Here is a 22,697-nt window from a genome sequence, read left to right as displayed (position 1 = left end):
ATCTGTTAAAATAATGTTCAGATTTGCTGGATTATCTCATAAATTTACCTGTTACAAAAATGAATTAATTTTCACATAAAACAAAATTTATTCTCATTAATATTCTATATCAGACAAGAAAAGGAATAAACAATTTCACAAGTTGCAAATCAAGAAAGAAACTGAAATTGCTTTAAGATGTTCTAAGTGTCTTCATAGTAAAAAACAAAGTAACGAAAAACCAGAATGTGACCATATGTAGACTGTCACTTCTCTTTAATTGTAAATTATATGGAATATTTTTTACAGATTCTAATTACATTTTTAAAACTTTAAGGAAATAGCATTTCTTTGTTCTGAAATCCCATTAAAATAGATTACTTATGTTAATTGTTCCCGATTAGAGAATGTCAACATTTTTATTTTTTTCTACTAAAGTATATATTTTTGCACACTACGAAAAAAAAAAAAGAAGTAAAAAAAGAATATATAAACTAAAAGTAACATTCTACCAGGATAACATTCTGTAGTTGAATATTGAAAGGGTTCAGGTGAAAATCATCAAAAACAGGGCAACATAAAATATTTAATAAAATGATCTTTTATAACCATAGTTTGCAAATAAAAGGTAAACATTAACGTCATCTAGTTCATACTGCAGTCTCTCAGAGATATATTTTTCAAAAACTTGGCTAATATATACACTTCATAAAATCCATGTATATGTAGAATACTTTCTTCACTGCATGTGATAAAAGTTCATAATTTATGTTATTAAGCATTAGGAGTCTGTGTCAAAAGAAAAACTTCTAGGTTAGCTACTATAAATTATGGTACATTTTATGTATTTGAATATAAAATAAGAAATATCAACAAAACCAAATATGTTTTGTAATTTATTTCAAAAGATGTTAATTTGAATTCCATCAAATTACTGGCATTTCAATAATTGCCTGTTTACTTTTATATACTGTTAAAAAGAATACACCATTGGTGCTATTTAATTAATTAACATTTATTTTGTGCCAAATGTTTATAAACTAAACAGGTGATCTTTCCTCCTTTTTGCAATGCTCAGGGCTGGTAGCATTATTATATTTATTTTTGAGGATAAAATACGAGTAGAAGTTGAGTTAAGGTCTCTTTCTGATTCTATAATACTTTGCTGCTTCCAAGCATTAGTTATCTATTCCTAAGAATTGGATTTGAGCTCTGGAACCACAAAGTATTTCACATGCTAAATACAGAATTATTTGACGATCATAAAGTCAGTACTAGAGCTTTATATCAGAATATATAGCATATAACTCAGGTGGCTCTTTTGGTTAAGGGTGACTGAAAAAGTGCTTCCAGAACCACAATACTTAGCATTATCCCTGCTCTTCTAGAAGAGCTTTGTAATCATCATTACAAAACCATTTCTAGACCTGTTTCTATGGAAGGGAAGTAGTACTTGAAGGTTACATAGGTTATTTAATACTTATTTGGCAAAACCAAAGCAAGTCTTCCTGGTAATATATACCTATGCGACTTATAGACATATTTTTCTGGTATTTTTTTTCAAAGTTTTATAATACAAGATGAAAGGATTTCTCAGGCATATTTTAACTATCATTTTATGTCCTAAGATAATACTGGAAAAAAAACAAACTAGAATTTTATCATTTTGTAGAACATTAATGGTGTTGACAAAAAGGGTTAAAAGTTCAGAGTTCTGTAAATTTATATTAACCTTCTGAGATGTACTAATGAGACATATACATGTTTAAATTTGTTAATTTAAATTCCTTAGGAAGAAATGTATGCATTAAGATTTATACAGTATAGCTAAACTATTAATTCAAGGAAACTGTCCTGTTCATTTGTGGAAGTGTGAAACGGAACATCTGTCTGCATTATTAATATGTCCATTAGAATAAAAGATTTAGCACAACCCCTTCCCTAATTTCTTGCACATAAGTCAGAACATTGGGATATTTTTTAAAAAGACTATAACTGAATGAAATTAAGTTGTACTTAAGGACCCATAAGACCAGCATTCTTTTACATAATTTAAAACAATCTTCCAATATAGATAACATGCAGACATACACGTAGGAACAAGCTTTTACTCTTACCTGTATCACGTCCAGAAAATCTGTCTATCTAGTGGCCTTGTGAGGAAATTCATTATTTGGTAAATATACCAAGTCTAGTGTATGGATTGAGGTGTGCAATTTCTGAAACCCAATCTATCAGCAGATTTCAGCAACGGTTCAAGTTGATCATTATAAGGGTGAGCACATAGGAATGAAAACACATCCCCCCTAAGCAGTCCCTCGCATCCTTACAGGAAGGCCAGTATGGGAGGAAAATCACAAGCCTGTTTGTTACTAAACAGACGGAAACAAATACCAGAAGGCTCAAAACACTAGATATCTATCTGAGTGGAACTCCTCTCTCCTGCCTTTATTTTCTCTTTTGCAATGAGAAAAAAAGAAAGAAAAGAGGCACAGCTCTTTGGTTGTGGTTGGATCTCACAGGTTTGGGGACTATTATGACTCTTTTGAGTGGCTTTGCTCCTCTCTATTGGAATGCACAAGGTGTTACTTTTAAAGCTTAAATCTCAGAAACTAATTCTAAAATTCCTGAGTGGAAGCCTTCCTGTAGTGAGCGTGTACTTGAGGAGAACGTTCATAAGTCTTCAATTCATCTACATACAGTAATCAATCAGTTAGCATCTGAAGCTGGCGAAGTGTTAATCATTTTTTTTTTCAAATCCTAAGAAAAGCTGAAAGAGTATTAAATGTCTTATAAAAGGGCTAATATACAAATACGTCATTTATGTCAATATAGCAATTATACATATAATTATATATTCACATCCCTAAATTTAATTAATGTAAATGGTTATAACTGAATTTGTAGTTTGTATGTATACATGAATTTGCCAGATTTAGGAAAAAAAATAGCTTCATTTGAATTTTACCTGAAATTCAAATCACACTGATATACTATTTTATATGTCAACCAGATCTATACAAAACCCTTAACAGAAAAAAAAAAAAAAAAAGAAAAAAAAGAAAAGAAAAAATATATAAATATATATGTTTTTATATAACCTTAAGTAATATGGATATAAGTTTCTATGTAACTTTAAGAAATATGGATATAAAACGTGACTTGTAGTAATAAAAAGTGGGCAAGAAAACATTAGAAAGTTTTCTATAAGCCATAACAATCACCAAAACACATGCTGTCAAATTACTTATTTAGAATGCTCCACAAGCCTGTTTCAAATTGAAATGAATGCAGATGAATTTCTGCTTTTTTCACAGTGAAATAAGGCTTAGTTTTTTGACAGGGCCTGGACATAATAAAGCTCTTAATGGAAGCTGAAATTGTCTTCAATTACACCCCATGTATAAAGGTGGGTCGGCCTAGCTTTTTAAGCTCTTAAAATTTCTGATTTTTGTCAGGGTTACCAAAATAATAAGACTCCATGAACTTTTGTCCTTACTCAAAAGTTAAAACTTGGAGGAATGCACTACATACATTATGATTTTTAAAAAGTGTTCTGATAGTACGTTTGGATGTGAGCTCACAAATTTATGCAGAAAAAGAAACCTGAAGAAGAGCAAGAAAATGATTGAAACTGAGATGTGCTGCAACTGTGGGTGCTAAAGAATTATGCTCTGTGATTTCAGAAATGCAGGCAGTTTTTTTCATTTATGATTTATTAATTTAATAGATATTAATTAAGTATCTACTTCCATATTCTAGGCATTGGGATCTAGCAGTAACAAAAATAGGCAACTGTGTCTGCCCTCATGGAGCTGGTAGTCTAATGTGGAAAAATAGTCCATACATAGCCTTCTTTAATTTGAATAAAAATTGTTTTGAGAGAAAAATTTCCTATGTTTCTTTTCATATGTATGAAGTATTATTTATATATGTTTTATATACCTATATATAAATTTATCTTAACCTGTCCATTATTCAAGCATTCTTATTGTATACTTTTAGTTCCATTTTGATTAGGAATAATCAGGTAGAAAACATATTCCTCTACACACTTTTTATTTAAAATTCTGAATCATTGTGTATAACATTGGATCAAATGTATTCAGTAAATATTTATTTTCTCATCGCCTGCCATCCTGGTGCTGAGACTCAGTGTTAAAGGAAGAAATACTGTCTTTTCCTTTTTTTAACTATTAATAGATTCAAGCTATTGGAATTAAAAATTCCTAGCTATCAAAGAGTTTTCCAACCACAGTATTTTGTATTTAACATAAAACTCTTCTGACATCGATCATGGAGAAATTCTGACCCTAATTTAATTACTTCTACCATATTCTGATTTCTTGAAATTCTCTTTTCCTGGAAAAATCGAATACCATGCTTAATATAATTAATACCATACCTTATATTACTTACAACCTCTCTCAAATGGGGATAACCTAATAGATCATGAGCTTGTAACATTTGGAAATAATTGTTGCAAAGAAGCATAGTTTGTTCCTGGAAGTTCCATTATCTCTGACATATGTCATTATAGTACAGTGCCAAAGTTTTCTATTTTGTGGAATCTCTCGTCTACTTTAGTTAATTAAAGGAACTGAAGAAACAAACTCTAATAGCTAAAACCTATTTTTATATGTTTAATTTTGAATAAGTGAATGCTTTCTATTTCCAGTATGAATAAATGAGTATTTATACAGATTGGTTCAACTCACAATAATTTTATGACCATAACTCAGAATTGGAAAATGTCCCCTGCCTCAAAAAGCTCATTAGCAGCTAGTGAGGAGAGATAAACTCATATTCAAGTCATGTGGAGATTGACTCAGAGTATTAGGGTAGTCAATAAAAAATAATTCCAAAGGTAGGAGTCAACAATTTTTATAGGTTTTTGTGGGTCAACTACTGTCTAAGCACTTTATACATATTCACTTTAATACTTATAACCACCCTGTGTAATGGGTATTATTAATTTCCCCAATTTTACTGTTGGGAAAACCGAGTCATGGGATTTGTAGTTGTTATTGTTGTTTGTTTTAAAGTTATTTTTTGAAAGCTTCACCGTTCGTAAGTGGTATAACCTGACATGGGAGGGTTTCAAGAAAAGTGGGCTGAGGGTATTATTAGTCTTCAAAGATTAGTTAGAATAAGGGTTACAGAAAAAGAAAGTGTTATGGAGGTAAGTTTCAGGTAGAGAACACAGGATTTAAAGAAACACAGGATTGAGTTCTGGTCAAGATGGCAGAGTCGGTAAATAAGACAAAAACAAGTGAATTAAGTGAATTGAAGCTACTGTAGAATGGAACTTCAAGAAGGGATAACTTAAAATGTATTCAGGAGGTAAATTTGGCAGGGTTTGTTCATTAATTGGATGTGAGACGTGAGGAAAAAATAGAAATCACAGGGATGATTCTCGGGTATCTAGTTTGGATGGATGACGATGTCACCCAAGTGGGAGGAAGAAATAGTTAAAATTGAGAAAGTTTAGACACGCTAAGTTTGAAAATATATGTGAGTCATTTAAGCCCAGAAGTCCAGGAGTTTGTTGAATGTTCGGGTCAGAAGCAAGAGCAGAGTATAACTGTACGGAAAGTAGAAACTGACCACGCAAAGATCGTGCACACAATCCTATGACCTGTGCTGGTGAGAATTAGCAATGTTCAAGGGGGATGGAGAGGAAAGGAAGTCTGGAAAAGCCAGAGGAAGGATGATTGTAAAATCATGCCTTGGATAAGAAGGAGTGATGCAGGGAATGTCAAATGAAACAGAGAGGTCAGATAGAAAATTGTTATTACATAATTTAAGTAAACACATTTATTTTTATTTCCTAAATAAAATTATCTATTTAATGAAAATATATCAAGTTATGAGTTATTTATTTAAAAGATTCGATTAATTATTAAATCTTCCTATAAAGAGCTCACTGGATTCTATAATACTTGGCATTACAGTTTTTAACGGTAGTCTCACACGTTCAGGATGAACTTAATGAAATCACAGGGATGCCAGGGGTCTCTGAAGACAGTTTCCTTGCTCTTTGTAAAGCTGTACAGATCTTCCTACCTTGGTGCAGTGGCTATTCAAAGGTACTAGTCTTTAAAGAAAGAAACCATTATTTGTTTAACGCTGTTTTATAACCTGTAAAGTATAGATATTAATCTGTACTCAAAGTTGTTGGAGATAGAATTAGAGGTCATCTAGTTCAATTACAGCTTTTTATATCAACAACAATAGTGCCCCAAATTTATGGAGTTCTTACTTTGTACCCAGCCCAGTTCTGAATGCTTTACATATAAAAACCCAATTTCCCATGCAATATATGACACACATGAGATAAATAACGTGTCCATGGTAATAAAGCCAGCAAAGGTAAAGCCAGGATTCAAACCTAGGACGACACCCAAACTCATGGCAAATGAGGTAAGGTAGAGTCACTTGCTGATATATGTACTTGATTATTAGAGTGGAGCGTCATCCAGGGTCCCTTTCTCAAACATCTTGCCCCATTTCCTGCCCCTTTGACTCGCTCTTGATAAAATAATAGAATTAATCACATTTGCAGACGGTGGAATGAATGGAAATGAGGAGACCATGCTGATATTATTCATCATGCATTGTCTTGGCAAAAGCTTATCCTGGTTTCAATTTATAGGCCAAGTATAAAACCATAATCCATCAGCACTTTCTAAATCCTAGCAGGTATGAAGCCCAGCATCAATGTGAGGGACAGTGGCAACGTTTTCACTGTGCACCTTGAGGGCTTCAGCTCCCTTGCAGATCTTCCCTGATCCTCAAATGGAAAGTGGCTTAAAAAGTTTGAAAAGATTATTTGTTGCATCTGTTTCTAGTGATGCCTTATAATTTCTCTCACCAGAAAAGAGCCCTTACCATACTAAATCATCAGAAAGATTCTCAGCCTACAGCGCTGAAGGCTTTGGAGTTTATCACACAGTATGAACTATTTTGCAGTATAGACTACGAGAGTGTTTCCTAAAATCAGCAAAATAGATTACCTCTCTGAATTCTGAAATAGGTAAAACAAATTTTAGCTATATTAAGTGGCCAATATTTCTAAAATTTGAAACATATGTTCGGCATGATACATGCATTCGCTGTAGTATTTTACACACTACCATTAATCACCATGTATCAATACATTAAACCATGGAGTATGTTAATGTCTTTTAATTACAAGGAGAGATGGAGGAAGAGAATTAGTGAACAAGCTGAAGAAAACGAATGCAAGCTTCTATATAGTGTTTGAAAGTAATTGTCTCTGGCCTGCAAGAGGTTTTAATCATTGATACCTGGTCTTGAGCTGCATTATCTCACACATTAGATGTGCCTTTTGAATGACAATCCAATATAACAGAGTTGTATCATCAATGAAAGTATCCTTTCAAATTCTACCTACTAGTAATATCTTACACTTTATACCAAGAGTAGTTCAATCACAAACAAAGCAGTTCAAACCACAAACCTTTTGGAGTAGGTTATTCAGTCAAGAGCAATAGCCTTTCTCTGAATTTAGCCCGTTTTTCCTGTCTTAAGTGGAGTGTACTCCAGGATTCCTCTATGCTTGATGATTTGATTTTGGGAATCAATCATCAATTCCTTGATCACCAGTGAATACACTTACTATAACTCCGCGACGATGCTATTCATTTAGGAGGACCAAGTCATCTGTACCCTAACAAGCAAAAGAGTGGGCAGAGTCCCCTTTACATTTTTTTTAATTTACTATACAGAATTACAAGATACTTTTCAAATCTGTCATGCCGCTATAGATAATGTAGTTTCCTAGATACCATATTGCTAACATCAAGGTAGTCACCATTAAGTGGACCTCATTTATTGGTACCGCACACCAGCTGTGAGAAAGCATTTCCATAAAAAAAGAAAATATAAACGTAAGACTGTATAATGACAATGACAATCATTATACAGCTTTGAACATTTGGGCTTCAGCCCAAACATTTGAACATTTATGAGCTTTTAGTGTTCAGTAGCACCATTTAAGTGTATTGCCTGCTGCGTAGAAGTTGCAGATATTTACATGTAGACCTGGATCGTGGGAATTATATCTTCCTGACTCTTTGCCCATCAGTATGACTTCTCCTTTTGATTCATAAACCCTTTTGCAATGAGGGACCTGGTTTTAGAAGAAGACCGTGTCACCTATGGTCTCAGGTAAGTCATCGGGATTGCTATGCCATTTGGCTTAGTTCAGGCCTTCAGACTGATGTACAGGGATCTTGAGTAAGGAAAACCTATGTGACATTGGCCAGCAGAAGCAGTATGTTTCGGGATGCCCAGTAGCTTGCCATACCACTGAGAGTCATCTTGCTAGGTCATGTTTTGGACTCAGCCTGGCTTCCATTTCAGTAGAGGTACCTGCACCCATGCATGTCTCCTTTTTCATAGAGACGTGTAAGAAAGCGGTTTCATCGGTAGGTGCACCTATGGGCTCCTTGGTGCCATGCAATCTGGGGTCATCTCAGATGTTTATAGGTGTGACCCTGGAAAGTCATATGCCCTATACCAGGGATCTAAGGGCCAATTTGTTATACTGGGTCTTATTAAAGTCACTCGGGGTGGGATAAGAAGCCCTGTTTCTATGGGAATCTGGGCTTGTAAGTCATACCTCCCTCTGAGAGAATGTTTTACTAAAATTTAACAAACCTGTGCTGACTCACAGTACTTAATGTTTCTCTCTTACTTACTTAGAAAACGTTGATGAGATTACCTTAAAATTTTCCATAGACTAAAAGCAAGCTCACTGAACTCTGAACTTTGGAACGTGAAATTTGTCTTTTTGTATCTATAGACACTGTTTATCTAACTTCAGTTTTGAGTAGTCATCGCCTTCATCATCACTTCATGAAGATTATTTATGGTTAAAAGATGAATTTTGCAAATTTTCTGAGCATGTTGCAATGGTTTAGACTACCAAGTAGCTTGTGCATATACATTCCATATAAAGTTCTTCATCTGGGTTTTAGGAGAAAAGGCAGAAAAAAATGGAAAAATAAAGGATGTTGTATCTAATTAGTAGTCAATGCAATGATGGATGTTTGCCCAGTTACTCCCCCCTTTTTTCCCAGCCCAGCTTCTGTCTGTCTCAGAATGACTCTCATCTTCTGGGGACTTTTTGCACCTAAGTGGCCTTGGACAATCTCAAAAATGTCTTGGTTTCTGTGAAATAAAGCAGCCTTGTTAGGCTCTCTAACTCTGGAATGATACATCCAGAATTAAAATAGAATCAGATGACCTACAAGTGGCTAGCCTAAATTCCATTCGCTTACTTCAAAAAATTCTACATCAGCCTGTGAAACTACATGAAACATAGATAACTATGTTTTATGACCCATTTTATTATTTTGTGAGCTTTTCAAAATGTTAGAAACCCTGTTTTCTCCAGGAGGAAGGCTCCAATTGGCCCCCTGTAGTCTTAGAAGGCCATTATGGATACTGGAATTTGTGTGTTCAAGTCATTATAATTCTCATGAATCCTCTATTCCAATACTCGAGTGTACACAGCGAAATGATGGTTTCTATTATGATCCTGACCCTAAGGCAAAAAAATGGTTAATAAATTAGATTCAATTATCTAGAGTGTCTATGTAATTGTAGTACAGTTTTATTCAATTCAAGATCGTTATCAGAATGGTTCCAGTTTCTCAGAATTAGACGTCTGAGAAAAGCAGAGAGGAGAGGAACCCTGAATACTTAAGCATAAAAACTGTACCTTTTAATTTAATTTAATAATTACGTAAGCATGTAAAATTGACCTAGTGTGTGACCTGCCTTTCTGAGTCTCCTTTGACTCATCTATAAAATGTTACAAATGTACCATGTCACCTAGAAATTCTTTCATCGAAAAGAAGATATTACCAGTCTACGATGGAATTGTTACTCAGTTGACATAAAACATTTAATTCTTATTAGGAGAATGTTTGTTAAAATATGTTGCAGAAACATGGAAGCATTTGATGTTTAAAACTTGTCAGTTTATTAAAAATCTCGACTGATGAGAGAATGATAATTTTCTAAGTAAGTGTTATCATTCAAGAGGAAAAAGGAGGAAATACTTATGTGTGTGGTTTTTTTTTGCATTGTGTCAGTACATTCATTTTTTTTTTTAATTAAAAGCAGATGGATATTTAGACATCAAAAAGTGCTGCTTGAAATACTGAACACTGTATTATTAATGCTCACCAGCTGAGGTTTGCTGACAAGAGGGATGATCATAAAACATAACCTTTTATTTCATCAGAGAAAGTTATGCCTGCCCGAGATCTGAAGCCCAACATTCATAAAACCGTTTCGTACAAGTGACACCTACTCAAAACAGCTGTCTGCAAGGAAAATAAATGGAATTTAATCTGCCATAAAATAAATTGCACAATTTATTTTTCTTGAGGAAGTCGTGCCTTTGTGGAATTGGTGAACTGTAACACTTTTGCTTTGAAAAGAAACATCTCCTTCTATGCCAACCCCATATTAATTCAACCACGTGGGACTTTCCTTCAGAGAAAGCAACTGGGAAGCCCGATGGACTTACCCACCACCTGCTGATGGGAGTTACTGTGCTCTTTCTTTAAAAGGACAGATTTAAAATAGGAGCCCTAAGTCATTGTTCTAGCCAAAGACAAATAGGTTTGAAGATGCGTGTTAAGAAGAAATCTATGAAATTGTCACTCAGTCCTATGAAAAATGACACTTTTGCATGCTTCAAACTAACATTTAAGCAGAGAACAGAACTGCAAAAGAGCAAAATGCTTGTTTGAAAATGACAATTAGATGAGATTTATCATCTCTTCAAAATGACAATATTAAGGAAAAAAACCTTAAAAGCAACTCATTGGGCAAATATAAATAATTTAACCCCCATTTGACCAAGTATTCTACATGGGAGTTTTTAAAAGACATCTCATAATAGAGGTATGGCATATTTTAATTTGTTGATTTCATTCATGTAAGTACACCAAATATTTTTAAATGACAATGGAAAAGAAAACAACAATAAAATCTTCCAACTCTCCAATTTGTTGTAATATTGTATGTGATAGCTAACATATGGCTCAACTAGACAACGGAACTTAGATCGTGTCTCTTCATCTATTACACATTTTCCAAAATACTTACTTTTATCTTCAAAATTAGCTTGGAAGCATTTCATTCTGATGGCTACATTCTCTTGAACTACATAGAGATGGTACCTCGGTTTTCAAACATAATCCATGAGTTCTGAAACGTTCAAAAACAGCCAACAGCTAGGCCTCAGGATCTGGCACTCAGCAGAAGCTGTGTGACATGTTCGACTTCTAAGTCATGTTCGAAAATTGAAGCATTTACACTTCTGGGTTTACGGCATTCATAAACCAAAATGTTCATCAATGGAGACATTCGAAAACTGAGGTACCACTGTACTCACATTCTACATTAGAACATTTTAAAAGAGTTTTTGTTAAATAACAAAATTTTTGTTATGGAAGTTTCAACAAATGTATCTTTGTAAATTAAATATAAATCCTACTGAATCTTAACTAAAACTGAAATTAATTTCATCAACTTTAGATATATTCTTACTTTCTTACAAGACTGAAGAACATACATTCCATAAGAATCTTTGGCAGTTCTCTGAACCTACCAGGGCTAGAATGATAAAGTCTAATTCATAAAACAATTATTAAAATACATATACCTCTAGAGTACGTCAAGACCCTTTATACTAACCTATAAAATAAGCACATACTTAAAATAGGTTTCTACTGAACTAAATAAAGCATTCTAATAGTAATCAAGAGGATTGTAAATGTATGTGTAATCCTCCTGAATCCTGAAAACTGGAGTTTACACTCCAGTAACACTCCTGAAAACTGGAGAGATTAGTCACATTATCACTGCAGAGGAAAAAGGATGTAACAAATACTACTCCAAACATTGAGGCAAAGGGAAGGCTCATCAAAGATACCTAACTATCTAGACTTTTGTCAGATAAATCCATTCGTTTAAGTAGACACCTACAACAATGTGATATCAAACTTTTAATTTAAAAATAGAGGGACAGAAATCCTTTCTCTTTCTGAGACAGATTCTACTCGAAACATACTCTCCTACTGATCGTTAATACTCACACTTTATAAATGCAAAGAGCCTTTTATGAGTTAATTTTGGAACTTCTAAAACTTACTCCTGTAGGTAGTAGGCTCTTTTTCCTCTGACCCTGAGAACACATTATTGTTTTAAATTCATATATAGGACCCTAGGAAACAGTGCCACTCATTGCTTAGACTCCCTTTCAACCTTAAATGTTAAACTAATGAATAAAGCACAACTATTTTATTAAAACTATCTGTTTGACCATTATGCAACCTGATGTAGAAATTTATCATCAGAAAAACTGAACGTTTTTCATTCAATTCTTTAGCAGGCGATGTGAACTTTCTAAATAGAAAAATACATAGTTGTCTTTTATAACATTTCCTTAGTTTCTACTACTTATTAGTATTTAGTATTATATTTTGATTTTAAAATACAAGTATCCTTACAATTTAAAATAGGAATAGTAAGTCTAAACAATTCCAAGATTCATTCACCATGACTAGCTCTCAATAAATTGCTTGTCTCGTAGTCTAGTGGAGTATCTAATGGAATACAAGCACTAAAACACTTCTGTTGATTTCATCTCAGAATCTTTACATGCACTTTAGTGTTAGTATTTTATCATATAAAAATGCACTACCATTCTTCATCTATTTTACAACCTTTTCACACTGATGATATCTTCCAACTTTGAACAGTTGTAAAACATGTGCTGATTTGTCTGCTTATGGAAACTTAATGTATACTTGGAGGCTATTTGAGTAAAATAGAACCTGAAATTCAAGACTCAGGTTCATTTGTGAATTGATTTAAAAGATTCCTGCTATTGTAAAGATTTATAAACATTCAATCATGTGAAGAGTCTAAGATTTTTATGGGTAATATAGATCTTTAAAGAAACTGCTTTATACTACGTATCTTTATACACACACACACACACACACACACACACATACACACACACACTTCGCTTCCTCAAACTGGCATAAAAAATATTGAATGATTCCAAAGCAAAATAGATCTATAAATGTTGAAAGGCATTTGTATAACAAAGAAGGAAAATTGGCAGGGAGGGAGTAATGGCAGTAACCTGACATTAAACATTTAGTGCTACAGAATGAGTTCATAAGAAGGCAGAGCAGATGCCTACACATTTGTGAAAGGGTGAAAATCTATCAAAGAAATGTAATAATCAATGTAAAATAATACATAAAATATTATAGTGATAATAGTATAGAAAGTGGCTCCCAACCTTTCCTTGACAGATTTATAAAAACAATGTCAATTATACACAAGAAAAACAAATAGAAAACAATTATGTCATAATAATACGTACAAGAAACAGAAGTTTTTTGAAGTTATGCTTTCTATGCATCCATATTGCTCACTTAAGCCTCAACCCCAATTTTGAAACTCATGACAGCTGTTCTGAAAATCTGAGTTCCACAAAAATTACACATAGATCTTGTTAAAATAATGATTTTGAATATATTTGGATGGGCTTGAGATTCTGCATTTCTAATAAGTTGCAATGTGACGCTGATGCTGCTGGTCTGTGGACCACACTTTAGGCAGCAACGGTCTGTGCCATCTGCAGAGAAGTGAACTGGATTGTTTGCAAGTTTCTGTGTTTGCTAGACTGGGAGGAAAGTTTCAATCTCTGATTTTTCCTCTAACTAGTATAATACATTAATACATACCAGGGACGGAAGAAAAAAGGAGAGGGGGGAGGGGGAAAGGGGGAGGGGGAGAGAGAAGAGAACCCAGTGCACAGTACTACCTCCAACTTGCATTTAGGGGCATGTGCCAGCAACTCTCCCGTGGCTAGCCTCAATTTGAACTTGCATTCATCAAAGCATACAGAGTTTAGAGAATTGTCAGGTTCAAATATACCCTATCTCTGAGGTTAAGCTCCAGCTTATTTCACACATTTCAACATTTTCCATGTGGATGCTGTTAAGGTTGCCTGGAGTTTGGAGATAAGCCCAGGATTAGTCCTGCTTTAAAGTCATCATGAAGCGTTGTTATAGGCCTCAAGTTAAGTTGTTAAATGTATTTCTGAGAGCTTACTGAAAAAAAAAAAAAATCACATTCACTAACTTTGGTAAGCTTCAGATCGCAAAAACATAGTGCTGTTGTTGAAAACTTACCTGCAGGCCTGTACCTTCCTGTTTTTGTAGACAGTAGGCTTATATGCTGAGGCTAAAACAACATTCTGTTTAGCAAGCTTGCTTGAGGAAGAATATCTAAACTAAGAACTGCTAGATGGGATATTCACTTTTTTTTTTTTTAAAGCATTTTGATAACTAGGTCAAAGCTATTCAAGCAGATTTTTAAAAAATCACTTTGCAATATTTATAATTATTCAATAATCACAAATTATTTTAGTATTTTTTTCTCTATTGCTATGAAACCAATTTCTCCAGAATTTTCCAATCACTATAATACTCAATTTTTGGAGCTATGAATTCCAAGTGATATTAACCTTGCGTTATTAACATGGGTAATATGTTAGTTTTCTATTATTATTATTATTATTATTATTATTATTATGTCATCATCGCATGTATAGCTATTCTGCTGACCTGAAGGACATAAAATACAAGGCAGTAATATTTGATAAAGTCTTGTCAAAATTGTATTGCCCTTGACCAAAGGACATTGCAGAATATCCAAAGCAGATATAGTGCAAAGATCTTAAGATGCATACTGAAAAGACTTGGTATTGAAATATATTTCTGAAAATAAAAATAAAGTGTAATGTTTCAGAAATAATTTCCTAAAGGAAGCTAAAATAAAATCCTGTATATTTTTTTACTTTAAAATTTGTCTAGCCTATTTGATTTTTAAAGAATTGCTATAGGCTTATGATTTCTAGGTTGTCCAAAAGAGTGTAAGTATACTTTAAAATATGATGTACAGTAGCTTTTAATACTATGGCTATAGATAACACTAAAACAAAAAGGGGGCTGAAAATAACCTTCTCTATTTTAGAGGCCCTGTAAACAAGAGATGATTTGCCATAGCTTTCTTCTCTTGGAGTTGTGAGAATAATCTTGAGAAGTATTTTGATAAACACTCATGTAAGACCACTCATAATTTAGGAGGCCAACATGCTACATTCATCGTCCTTTTGATGAAATTCTAGATTTAATTTTTCTGCAACATATGTAGTAAATTACCTGTTTGTTGGTAAATTTAGAGATTTAAAAAATGTTAACACAGTCCTGATTGTCCAACATGTTGTGAATTACCACAATTTGGCTTTGCATGACATCTGACTTCTGTTGCTTCTGTAGATAGATAGATAGATAGGTAGATAGATAGATTGATTGATTCATTCTTGTAGACTAGATTTCATTAGATTGAGAACATCTCCTCAGTATGGAGATCATTTATATTACAATAGTAGAGGTGTATTGGATGAATAGAAATCAGTAGTTGAGAGCAATTACTCTCTTGTGTGATGCACAATTCACTCAACCATTTAAGACAGCTCTCCGTCATAACCCCTCAATGAGGAGTTACTTAGATAACTAAGGAGTTACTTATCCGTGTTTATATTAAAAAAAAAAAAAATCTGAGACATAGGGAAGTTAATTTACCCAGTGTCACAGTTCATAATTAGCATTGGGATTCTAACCTGTGTTTATCATTTTAATTTTCTGTATTTATAATTTCTGTATTTATAATTATCATTATAATTTTCTGTATTTCCCACTATTCAGAAAGGACTGATAACTCTACGGTCCACATAAATCATAAGATTTTATCAGGTGAGATTTTGTAACCGTGATAAAGATGCAGAAGAAGAATCTTTCCTATTCCATGCAAACTTTAGAATTACAATGTAGTCTAAAAGATAATAGAAGTATTTTATCCTTTATTCTTTTCAAAGTTCAATTCACACATATCAACATGTTCATATAAAAGAAAAGCAATATTCAAAAAAAATTAACCTTTCAGAAATTTAATGATAAGTAATACTTTCAACTTAAGAGTCATAGGAATAAACTATCTAAGATTTACCAAAGCATTGAAAAAATTATTATTCTTAAGAATATCCAATAGGAAAGTCAAAATCACTATAATTATCCCAAATAATTATTTCCCTGTTGGCCAACTTTACTGACACTAATTACATTAACAGTCTTCTGAAATCATGCTTAATTCTCAAGTAACATATGCAAAAGGATAGCCCATCAGACTATCACTACATGTCATCACTACATGACAGTGATTTGAAGTCAAGACAAATGTAGATGCCACCATTTTCTCCTTTAGACTTTCTATCAAAAAATGACAGTGATTTGAAGTCAAGACAAATGTAGATGCCACCATTTTCTCCTTTAGACTTTCTATCAAAAAATACCTCTGAGAAATATTCAGCACAAAATGTTTACAAACCACAATTTTCTGCTACCCCGTGTTTCCTACTATATTATACTCAGTTCAAAATTCTGCTATAATAAGTAATTTACCAAGACAGAGTTAATTACGTAGAAAATTCTCCACAGATACACTGTTTGATTTCTCTCGATACCAGTCAACCAAAAAAGACCATTTATTTGGTGATATGTAGCCTGAGATCTTGATTCCCTTTTTCATTCATTTATTTAAAAGGAAAGTTTTAGCTTTAGTACATTAAATACCTATTTTTAGTCTGAGGTAAAAATAACTACTTTGGAATAAGTAGCCACAGTTAGGATAAAAAAGAAATCAATATATTATATAAGTTAATTTTTAAATAATAAATTTCAATTTTAGATACTGGCTTATATTCTTAGGTAGTATTGAATGCACATCTTTCCAAGTAATGCAAGGCAAGGCAAAAACTGCTTTGAAATCAAGTTAAATCACCAAGTTTGTAATTTGCTATTTTAATGGAATGGCAGTAGACAACCTTATTTTTGTCAGATAAACTTCAACATATATTAATATTAGGCAAACCCTGAATCAACATTTGAAGTGAATTGAATCTTTGAAGACTAGAACTCAAAGAAATCTCAAAACTAACACACAAAGCAGTTTTACTTTTACAGGATTTTTGAATACTATGAAGGAAATGACATTTTTGCTGCAAATGAAATTTCCAAAACTTCAATTAACCCATATGATTTCAAGAAGTATTCTTTTGTGAGGCATAAGAATAATATACAATCAAACTATTTTACTGCCATTCTTTCTTACAGATATACAGCATTGTTCAGCAGAGCTCCATCATGCAAAGAAATACAAGATAGAAAATTATATTCCCAAATAGAGGCATATCATTAGAAAAGGTTTCCTCCTCTCCATTCACAGAAGGCGAAAAAGACGAACTTTACTTTCCCTGCAGTATTAACAATTCCCATATCTAGACCGGATGTAATTAATGAAGTGCTAACCTCAGGAAACTTTCAGTAATTTTACTCTGCTGCTTTATAAAACCAATTGTGTTTATCAGAATGCTAAAATATTACAACTTATGTCAAATTTTCTAATACACTGTTACAATGGTTTTTTTTGTTCCTGTTCACATATGATAAAATAGTTAGCATTGCCAAGTAAAAATATTTATTTGTGTTACTTACAATTTCCAGTATTTATGAAGCAGCATGAGCACAGCCTGGAGAATGTATCATATTTGTAAATCACAGAGTAGATACTTTTCAGAAACAGATTTTATAGTTCTACTAGAATATTTCACCACTCCTATGCACTTATATTTTGCAGTGTTTGTCCCGAATCTGAAAGTAGAACTTGAGGCATGTTGCCAAAACCTAATTTACAACAAGAATGTAATGAAATTTCTTAGAGTTCCTCAAATGACACCAACAACTTCTCAGTTTCTTTTGCAATGGCCGACATTTCATGAAATCACAACATAGACAAAAACATCATAATCACCTTTAGATAAAATGAGAAACAAACGTCACAATAACTTACCTGTTTTGAAGCCTGCAGTGATTATGTAGGTGTAACAGAATCAGATAAAATATTATTAACTGTATCTTACCTCTATCGCTGAAGTCATCTACTAGAATGATTTCTGCTATCAGACTCTCCGGGGTTCGGTTAATTATACTGTGTATGGTACGCAGGAGTGAAGTCCAACCTTCATTATGAAATGGGATAATGATGCTGGTGTTTGGCAGTGTTTCCAGGTACATCTTGTGCTTACAACTGGAGATGATGCAGGAAGAAAAAAGCTAGGTCAAATGCAAAATTGTAGTATATCTTATATTGCTGTCTACACATTATGTTATCAGACAAATGTAAAAACTAGACTTTGTCTAATACTTTCCTAACCAGAGCTTGTATATCATAATAGCTATTCTACTCATTCATATAATTCATTAATAACTCTCTTTCACACTCACTCTTGATTGTTTATCTTCCTTTGTATCGAGGGCTCAAAAACTAGGTATTGTATTGAAATGTTGTATTCTTGTTAACTTAAAAATTTCCTATTGTTATCTAGTAGTAATAATGATACATTTTATGCATTAAAATTATTTCCACTGAGCACAAGGTCTTAAGGTTTAGAAGGATTTCCTGGAAAGTTCTGGAAATTTAAATTCTTTAACAATTATGCCTAGTAAGTTTTGGTTGTGGTATGTTTCAATAGCTGGGTAGCATATAAGCCTCTAGGGGGAAAATACAGTCTTAAATTGAAATAAATGAGGATTTAATGTTAAATAATCATATACTGATACAACCACATAATAAGGTTACATTAAGATCCAAACCAAGACATCCCATTCCTAATGGAAATTATAAAAATGAATCTCATGTTGTTTTTCTTATCATGAAACAATCTAAGATGCCAAAAGAAGTAGGATTTAATTTTAGGCACAGTTAAAAGCAATTTAATACATGCAATTGCTATTTTTGCATATTTGTGATTTATTTAATTAATTTACAAGCCACATGAGGGCAGGAACCTTTTTTCAAATCTCATTTCATTTCTAGCTCAGCATTGGGCATAGTTGCCCAAGGTTTATTAAGGCAGATGAATTCATTTAAGTTTGTGAAATCTTTTAGTTACTTCAAAACTAAAACAGGGTAAAATTTGAATCCATGATCAAATTCTGTGATTTTCCTGATATAAATATCCTGAAAACAAAAAGAGTGGAAATCTAGAAACAGACAGAGTTTGTACTTAAATGCAGGAACATCTAATGCTTCACCTTTTGCCAGGACCCAGGCTGCTATTTAGTCTAGATGAGGCAACAAACCATAACATGATATTGAAATACGCACAGATTCTACCAAGATGTATAGAATTGTATCAGAATATTCAAAACATTACTTAAAATGTTTTTTTTTTCCAGTCAGTCATTTCAATACTTCATTTTACTATGATCTCAATAGGATATATTAAATATTGCTGTGGATCTAAAACAAGAGATCTTGCTTTGTAAGCTAGGAAACTATGACAATATAATTAAAGCCAAAAAACAATAACTATCATGGAATATGAAATAAAATTAAATATTTTGCACAAGTAATTTAAACATACAAATATAAGCATTTTCTTTTTTATTCTGTCCATTTATTATTAATCTCATTTATTATTTGTAACAATTTTTATAAAACAAGTAGATTTTGATGTTTTCAAGTACAATGAGACAAATCGGATAAACCATCAAAATATTACCACGAAATGGGCATGAAATGCTAGAAAAAAACCTTAAGTTCATTTTAGGATAACATAAAATGGCAAAATGATAATAATATCATATGAAACAGATCTGTCAGTGTTTTCCATGGGAGTGTAGTGAGATGGATGCTTTCACATATAACACACAAATCTGGGAAGTAATTTAGCACACCTGTCATAATTATATGGGGACATCCATTCTTCTCAACAAAGCCAAAGGCCCAAGATAATTGTGCCTCCCTATAATAATTTTAGGTTAATTGCACCAACTTCTGCAAACCGTAATACCTCATAATGCTCTGGAAATGCAACTGATATTCCCAGGAAGGCAAATTATTTTTTAAACATTAAGACATTGCACATACTCACTTGTATATTAATTAAATAAGAACTGCATCCAGAGTCATACCCTATAAGTAATCAGGTTTATGACTTCGAAGCGATACTTAACAGCTCTATACAATCCATTCAGAAAGAGGCAGAAACAAAAGAATGCAAGACTGATCATATGGAAATAAGGCTTTCCCTCTTAAAAATGTTTTCAATAATTTCTATAGTATATGTAAATTTAAATGACCTCACATGAGATGTAAAAGTATCCCTTCTACTCATTCATTCACTCAAGTCAAGAACAGGTGGAGAATAAACAGTGTTACTGTGGAGTCAGCCTCTCTTTTTCCGTATTATCTTGCAGAGTTTCCCAGCAAGATTGAAACTCATTTGCCCAACAAGGATAAGCATCTTGACAACGCACCTCTACTCGTACTTTTCCTTCCTTGTCTCACTTCTTCACCTGCCTCCCCAGGAACTTTCTGTGATTCCTCCTCAAAACTACTGCAGTCAAATTTTTGTCTCAGGGTCTGCTTTTAGGGGTATCTGATCTTACACATAGACACATAAATTATACTTCCCTTAGCAAGAACAGTCTTTTGAATACAAAGAAATGATCAAAATTCTTTAAGAAACATTATTATTTTTGTTGAGTTATGAAGCTTGTAGTTTGTTATTCCTGGATATATTTTTAAATAATTTTATTAAATTGTCAGACATATTTTATTCTTTTAACTTTTTAATTATCATTGATGCTCTGTTCAGTCTTCTCTATGGCTATGAATGAACAGGACTTTATGTATATACAAAGAAAATGGCCTTATTCTAATTAGTAGACAATAGATAATAAAATTACCTTCTTTACATAAATGTATTTTATTTAGTTTTTTCAATTAGACCACATTGAAAACTTACTAATACCTTGTACTGATAATTTGTTCTCAAATATTGAAAAATCACTTTATACATCAAACTACTTAAGTTCAAATGATGGCTTTGCTACTTACTACCTGTGAGACAATAGCAAATTATTTACTTTCTGTATGACTAGTTCTCTCATGTGGGGCACTGTAGGGGAAAACTTTCTTTTTTCATGATGTTAATAAGAATTAAATTAGGTAATCCATGCTAAGACTTAGTACAATATTGCATCTGATAATAGCAATATCATTATATCATTATTGTTATTGCTATTATGTTGTTGTTTTGTTATTATTTTACCTGTCAAACCCTCTGTGGAAGGAGGTAGAGAGCTAGGAGAGATAGGAACTGCATGAGGGAAAGTCAGGGACACTTAGGATACAATGATGAATGAACTACCGTTTCTTCCCTTAAGGACTCACACAGACCAGTGGACAGATACCTAAAATGACTAGATTCAAATGAGACAAGTGACATAATAGATGGCGCAGACACAATGAGAGCCTGAAGGAAGTATGACTAACTTTGTCTGAAAGAATTACGGAAATCTTTATAGATGAGTTTGTATGCTGAGAACAGATCATGTAGGACCTTGAAAGTGATTCTAAGGAGTTTGGACGTTCGCCTGCAGTCAACGTGAAGGATTTCACACACTGCTAATGATGAGAAAGACAGGACCATGTTTACATATTCCTCTGGCAGCAGGGCAGAGGATGTACTGAAGACAGCAGACGCTACACAGGCAGAAAGAATAGAGATTGTAACAGTACTGGCAAGAAAAATAATAAGGGTGCTGATCATATTTTTACTCTAAGGAAAACTGGGCTTTTTGTGACCGTGTTTAATCTGATAGAATTATATTTAGTCATTTTAGTCTTAACCTGCTCCAAAGAATACTGAATCCGCTCTCAAACTGAGAAATTGGATTCAGGAAGTTGTGGTCCACATGACTGACTCTCAGGAATATTAGAAATACTGAAGCATACACGGGGCTTTATTAAGAATTTGCAACTTGTGTATTTTAGGTTTAATCTCAAATCAAGTTGAGAATGCAAATTTGTTAAATATGAGGACAGTGTAGCAATACGGAACTGTGTTGAAAAAATAAGTAAAATGAAACAATTTATATGTGTATGGTTACAGATCTGTAGCAAAATTAGAAAGAGAAAATAGGGACACATTAAAACGTTTGCTGCATTGTTTACAGAAATATGAATGAAAATGCCTGTAATTATTGCATTTCATATTGCTGGATTATTTTTCAAAAAAGCATTTGCATAAAATTACTTAGAGCCTAGGAATGGCTCAGAGATGAGGACATCTCTTTGTTAAGTAACAATTTATCTAAATAGATGAGAAAAAATTCTTCAAATTTAAAATGAACCAGAGAGACAAAATAGTTTACATTCTTAAAGAAAGTTACTTGAGAGAAAAGACAAATGGTCAAGGCATTTTAAAAGTTGGGAAAAAAAAAGAGAAAAGGGAAAAAAAAGCCTGTAAACATTCTGCTAAAATAATAATGAAAATAAACTTCAATAGGACATTTCTCACACTCTTCTATATTTTCCCAAAACAATACACACACATTTTCTGATATTCTCCACTGACATTTGCTAAACTGAGAGATTAAAAACTATATCTAGTTTAAAAGCATTGTTTATTTTAAATATACTTTAATTGTCATTCCTTTCATAGTTATATTATCTTTATG

At 32.9% G+C, this 22,697-nt stretch overlaps 1 protein-coding gene across 2 annotated transcripts in view; it reads right to left on the bottom strand.

The window, feature by feature from the left end:
* Window positions 1–22,697, bottom strand: part of GALNTL6 (polypeptide N-acetylgalactosaminyltransferase like 6) — a 934,503-nt gene that overhangs the window by 515,566 nt on the left and 396,240 nt on the right. For both annotated transcript variants that reach the window (XM_019733270.3, XM_074338318.2), the window contains exon 5: window positions 18,089–18,255. In XM_019733270.3, the coding sequence (XP_019588829.1) occupies window positions 18,089–18,255 (167 nt within the window). The remainder of the gene's footprint in view (window positions 1–18,088; window positions 18,256–22,697) is intronic.

This window comes from Rhinolophus sinicus, chromosome 15 (genome assembly GCF_057876585.1).
Source record: "Rhinolophus sinicus isolate RSI-liver-muscle chromosome 15, RSI-T2T, whole genome shotgun sequence".
Lineage (NCBI taxonomy): Eukaryota > Metazoa > Chordata > Mammalia > Chiroptera > Rhinolophidae > Rhinolophus > Rhinolophus sinicus.
The sequence above is the reverse complement of the archived record's forward strand: the minus strand, read 5'-3'. Positions and strand labels throughout refer to the sequence as shown.